The sequence below is a fragment of the Eurypyga helias genome, unplaced genomic scaffold (assembly GCF_000690775.1).
Source record: "Eurypyga helias isolate BGI_N326 unplaced genomic scaffold, ASM69077v1 scaffold16280, whole genome shotgun sequence".
NCBI classification, from domain to species: Eukaryota; Metazoa; Chordata; class Aves; order Eurypygiformes; family Eurypygidae; genus Eurypyga; species Eurypyga helias.
Window position 1 is genome coordinate 4034 of NW_010226448.1, and position 6360 is coordinate 10393.

General features: G+C 36.5%; 1 protein-coding gene across 1 annotated transcript in view; it reads left to right on the top strand.

The window, feature by feature from the left end:
* LOC104510835 (zinc finger RNA-binding protein) overlaps positions 1-6360 on the top strand; it is a gene marked incomplete at its 5' end in the record, with an annotated part of 15715 nt that overhangs the window by 4028 nt on the left and 5327 nt on the right. Inside the window, 2 exons of the mRNA XM_010153210.1 lie at positions 782-923; positions 5877-5974. Of these exons, the coding sequence (XP_010151512.1) occupies positions 782-923; positions 5877-5974 (240 nt within the window). The remainder of the gene's footprint in view (positions 1-781; positions 924-5876; positions 5975-6360) is intronic.

Consider the following 6360-nt stretch of genomic DNA (forward strand, 5'->3'; position numbering starts at 1 on the left):
GGGGGGTTGGAACTGGATGATCTTTAAGGTCCCTTCCAACCCAAACCATTCTGTGATTCTGTGATTCTTGTTTGAAATAACTGAACAAGAAAAGTTTGGCTTTGTGGAGAAGTTACTTGTCCTTCTAGTTTGTGAAGAAGGTGACAGGTGCCTACAGCTTCCTTTTGGGAGTATTTAGAATTAATAAATCTAGTTGCAAGAAACAGTTCAGAATAACCACCTTGTTAGTTACTCTTACAGTTTTTCTCCTGTTGTTTATCTTGCCCTTTGATCTTGGCATGTTGTGACAGCCAAGTATGGAAATGCACCTAGCAGTACCCATCCTGTAACTGCAAGCTTGAAGAACAACCACTGCATCTTCATGCTTTCTCAAGGCTCCTATGGTCCAGTGAGAACGATATCCAGCAGACCTTTTCCAGCTGATCACTGAGCTACCTCAGTGACTATTGTCACTGAGGCTTGTCTTTATCTCAGACACTGTTAAGGTTCTTGTTATGGAACTGACTTGTACATGCATTTCCTTTCTGGATAGTTTTTTTTATTTTACATACTTGGTGACTGCTGTGTATTTTCATTATTGATTTGGAAACAGTATGGAACTCTATGTATACCTATATCTTAATTCTGTATACTGTGGTTTCTTTGAATACGGAGGTATCTGCTTCATGTAACTGTATTGCGTTTCTGTCTTTCTGTTAAGAAGACTATGTTGAAATCAGTTTTCTTACCCATACTTTTATTGACCACGTGCTAATGGAAATTTCTGTTTCTCGATATTTAGGTAATAAGTCCTGAGAAATACGATATCAAATGTGCAGTCCCAGAAGCAGCAATCATTTTAAATTCATGTGTGGAACCCAAAATGCAAGTTACTATCACACTGACATCTCCAGTCATTCGGGAGGAGAACATGAGGGATGGAGGTTGGGAAGTTGTTAAAGATGTTACTTCTTTCTCACCTGTTTTTTAATGTTTATCTATTCTGCTTAAGATGGCATTAAGGTCCTGGAAGGCAACATGCTGGCACATGTATTTGGTCGAAACCTTGTTTTTCAACAACCAGTCTTGGTAGAGGACAGTTGGTTAAAATAAATGCCTATGTGATGCGTTTAATTTTTAAAATTTCTAAGTTTATGTCCAACCTCAGCTTTCTGGAAAAGGTACAAATGACTACTTTTTTCCCATCTTTTAAAATTGTGTGGAAAACTAAGTATTTTATAGCAAGAGGCTGTAAACTGGCTTTCTAGAGCAGTCTTGCCCTAAGAGAAAGATTGTATGGTTTTAGAAAATTAAATCACAGGTCTGTGGGTTTAAAGTGGATCCGTATTACCAGCACTTACACATTCCAAATAGCAGCACCACTTAAAATGCACTTCTATACTACTTTTGATGATAACAGTGCTTTTAACTTGAAAATACAATGAGATTTTTTCCAGCTCTCTGAGGTTGCTTTTTGGTCTGGAGTGCTTTTAGAGTATATTTAGGCTCCTGGTATTACAATCAGTCTTCTATCCAACTGGCAAACCCAGACTAGTACAATAAGAAATGGCTTTGCTGAGCTGAAGCAGAAGGTAGAACTTGTAAATCAATTTACATTTCTGAAGTCCACGGTTTATCTGGTGCCAGCAGTGTTGCTTTAGGGTCTCTTCTGTAACACTTTCAAAGCTCCAAAAGCTTTTAAGCCAACAAGCATGATTAACGTCTGCAATACATTGGTTCTTTCTGTTACGGGTCAGATAAAATTAACTTTTGTTTCCTTTTAATCCTGTATTTTTATAGTTGAAAGATCATGACAAACAGGGTTCTAGTGTTTGACAGTGAACCTACAGATAGGAAATCTGAGGCTATAATAACTCTTCTTATATGGAGGTTGAAAGAAATTGTATGTGTGTATGTATACATGTGCTTGTGTATATACGTATTTATATAAGCCATGGAGGTTTTTTTATTTCATCTCATCATTACACGTCCTCTAAAATACTTGAGGTTTTTATATTGCATCAGTGAATGTTCTGTAGCTGTGACCAGTGCACTGTAAGCAAGCTGTGTGAACAAAGTCGTCCTACCTAATCAGAAAGACAAATTTCAAGATGCATTCTCTGGTTTGGATGACTTCTGAAGAGTCTTTATGAGTGCTTGGTATATGATTTTTGAGCAGTGTATATTATTCCTAGCTATAAAGGCCTTGTACATGTACTGTCACACCCAACCAATTCTACTTTATTTTGGTTTTTTTTTTTTTTACAAAATAAGTGCAACATGACTCTTGGTTTGTCTGTGCTGAATCAGACTTCACGTATTTCTTAAGCTCATAAAGAACACTTTAACTTCAAAGGTTTGCTTATTAAATTAGATCAACCAGTAAATGAAGTTAATTTTAAACGCCGTGTTTATTTCTCAATGTACTGTGCGAAAGTGCAATATTGATTCCTGCCACAATACTCAATTGAGTGGTTTCTAGCCTAAAATTCTATGATGTGGACTAAAAATAAATTTCAGACTACTACCATCAACCCCTTAACGTATGCCACCTAAAGGAAACAAATCTGTATTTTTGTCTGACCCACACTTGAGTTAAAATGATCATTGTGAGTTTATTCACTGCTGAATGCAGTACTGCCTCTAGGCAAGCAAAATCAAGTTAGATTTCTCTTCAAGACACTGAGCAGTATAAAATGGATGTGCAGAAAAGTTTACTTTTGAAACTAGAGCAAATAGAAGACTGGATTGCAAATTATTGCAGCAAAGAAGGCCTCATTACGAAGACTGCTGCTTATTTGCTGCAGAGTCACAGTATGTGTTTGTGTTTTTTCTTACTGCAGCTTCTCATGCTCTGTGTCTTACAGTGGTTTAAAGTTGCCATTTTTTTTTAGCCCGCTTGGGGAGCTAGGTCAGGTGATAAGGAAGGCTTTACCGGAAGAAACAGTTGGAGTAAAGATGAGACTGAGACTTGCACGTGGAGTAGAATCATGTTTGATGTGTAATAATCCCATTACATAATAAAAACAAACAAAAAAACAGTGAAATAAAATTGTCAACCGCATAGCTACTGTTTCTTACAGTATTGTGCGTTTGACAGTTTACCAAATCTGATATGTTCAAAGTTGACTAACCCCTGCTGTGGAATCTTTCCTTCAGCAAGGAAAGTGTACATACTGTAAACACATATGTGCGTGCGCGTGTGTCTTTTTTATCCGTAGCTAACCGCCCCGGTCCAAAGCCTTCTAGCAGAGGGACTTGATTCCTGTCAGGGGTTGCTGCCAAGACATCGGAAGGATTTTTGACCAAGGTTTTCTAAAGCTCAGTGTCACACCTGCCATGCTTTACAAAGGAGGGGGTTTGGATGCATAGTCCTAGCATCTACTGTTACTTTGTGTTTTGGTTTTTTTTTTGTTTGGTTTTTTGGCTTTTTTTTCTTTTCGTCTTTGTCTCTCTCCTAGAACTAAGCAGTGTTCACACTAGTCTTGAAATAGTTGACTGGGTAAAATGTATTTCCCATAATAAAACTTACTGAAATTGGTATACCTGTTAACTCTTAATGAAGAGGTAGTGTGGACACAGCATGTCTAACTGAAGATTAACCCCTTATATTTAGGCCAGGAATAAGTTATATAGGGTAAGAATTTGTGCTTGTGTTTTGTAAATTAATTCGGATTTTTGTCTTAGCCTAACAGGGTGGTAGGTTTAGCATCTGAATTTAGTTAAGTAGTCTTTAAGGGGTTAATCCTAAACTGTGAAACAGATGCAAAAATCCACAGATTAAATATTACAAGAGTTTCCTCGATACGTGTTTTCAGTCAATATATTCTCAGTGCAATAGGTGCCTTGGCAACTTCTGACTTTCAGAGTCTGTTTAAGTTTCAAAGGTATTCATATGATGTCTGTTAGTAGCACAGTTTATATCAACATTTCCAGCACTGAATAAGATTCTCTTCTGTGCACTTAAACTGTAATTCTTTTTAGTAGAATTATTTTCCAAATTGAACTTTTTCAGAGCTATAAGTAATTGGAATTTCAAACTGTGTAATGGATTGTTGTGCTAAAAGTTCGCACAGTGTCACCTATTTGCCTGTTAGTTTTAGAAGAATGTAAATAATTGACTGATTAGGCTATTAGGCCCAACAACCCATATTTTTATTTTTAATTTCTCAACCTTACTTTGCCACTTTTTTCCTGCTGTGGGTTTTCTCTAAATGTAATCCGTGTCTCTCATATCCAGATTGTACTCATTTCATCAGTTATCTTACCTGGCACCTCTCTTGTATAGGTTTGGGGTTTGGTTTGGTTTGTTTTAAAGGAAATACTGCTTTAAATGTCTTTATTTGCTCTGTAAATGCCTTGTTAGTGCAGTTTTCATCTTTCCACTTTAACATATAGTCCAAAAGTTTTAATATCTGTGTGAGAAGACAGTTCTTCTCAGCTTCGTTCTTATTTTGGAAGCCTCCCCCTTTTAGCCCTGTGCAGAGCAGTGGGACTGGCCTATAAAAAATGCCCAGATCTGAATGTAGTACTTCAGATTAAATGTGATTATTATGTTGCAAAGTTGTACCACCATGGTAATTCATGGCTTTTTAGCTGTCCGTGTAGTGAAATTTCCTGTTACTTATTTTGCATTTGTGTAAAAAAGGTGGTTTCAGAGCTGGATTTCTGCAGCATCCCTAAAAACTTCTCCTTGAAGGCAGTCTCAATATAGATTTTTTTTTTTAATTTTATTCTCTAATTTAACCTAAGTTTGTACCTTGCTGGAATAAACCTACAGCCAGCCCCTGTGAAATGAGTGCCATTGAGTGAGGGCGTTCGTATCATCTTACCTGGTGTATCACCAGTTATGCTATTGGTATACTTTGTTACTATTCACAATAGCCATTTTCATAATTAATAAAACAAAGAACTTCTGAAGCTGATCACTGCACTGTATCTGTACATTTTTCAAGTAACCTGAGGTTACCATTCCTCCTTGTTCAGTGGTTCCAGTTTCATTGATTACACCACTTCTAAAAGGGCCTGTGGTATCTTCCTTTTTGGTAACAAAGCAATCAGCTTGATAATTAAATCCTTTTCTGAACATTTAAATATATAAGATCTACTATACTTTGTGTATCTTTCCAGCATTCTGCTTTGTTTTTTAAACTATTCCTTACTTTTCTTTGAATCTTAAGTAAAGCAGTCCCTTTTCAGATCCTTCCTTAAATCCTTAATAATTTAATTCTTAATGAGCACATATACGATGGGCTGAGGAATTTTATTGATAAGAGAGAGGGTACTAGACAACAGTGGAACTCTGTAATATTGAAGAACATTTCACATTCCTTTAGTCAGGTTTTTAAAGCAAAATAATCCCAAGTTTTAAGGTATGAGACAAATAACATCATTACAAATAACATCCAGTACTCTTAAGATTTGTTTTACTCTCAAGACTTCTTTTAAAGAATAGGTCCCAAATGACACGTGACCATTAAAATTTACAAGAAACGAAGTTTGAATGTTGCTACTTGGTTAAAGTGGATTTTTGTGTTCCTTCTGTCTTGTGTTCTCTGTGCTGGTGCACTGTGTCCAACCATCCTTCCTTCAGTATTTAATTTTAGGGGATACTTGTTTTTCTAGTGCTAGCTTAAATAAAGAGGTACTACGCATTGCATCATCTGCAATGTATTTGAAAATAACCTCAGAGCTCAAGTACAATATGCTCTTGATCTTCACACTGGGTTGATGCCCTAATCCTAATTGAATGGCTTTTACGGAACATTTACATTTGTTGTTCAAGGGTTTAAACTTCAAATGGCATGTGTGACATTGAAGCTACTTTAAGGAAGTGTCTTGCTCACCTGGTCAAACACCCATTCCTCACTGCATTTTGCCAATTCAATCCATTTTAGATGTAACCTCGGGTATGGTGAAAGACCCACCGGACGTCTTGGACAGGCAAAAATGCCTTGACGCTCTGGCTGCTCTACGCCACGCTAAGTGGTTCCAGGTTCGGAACATCATTTTACTTTCTTCTTGTAGCCTTATGAGAGATTAGTTCAGTTGCAATATAAATGTTTAATTGTGTGAAAACACTCAGCGTTGTTCATGCTAATAATACTTAATACTTTTCTGGTCCCTAAATTTAAATGTAGAAGGTTGAGTATGGAGGAACTGCTTTATGCAGTTAATGGCTCATTTGACATGATTTTTTTTTCTGGTCATTGAGAAGGCGACGTTGAAAGCTTGACTCGCTTGGGGTGATCATATGTTGTATATTTGTTATATATTCCATAAGGCTGCAGAGTAACTTTGCTTTAAATAATGGAATATGTGTTTAAAGCTTTGTGTTTAGATTTAAGACTTTTTTTTCTTATTTCTTTAAGTGCATTAAGT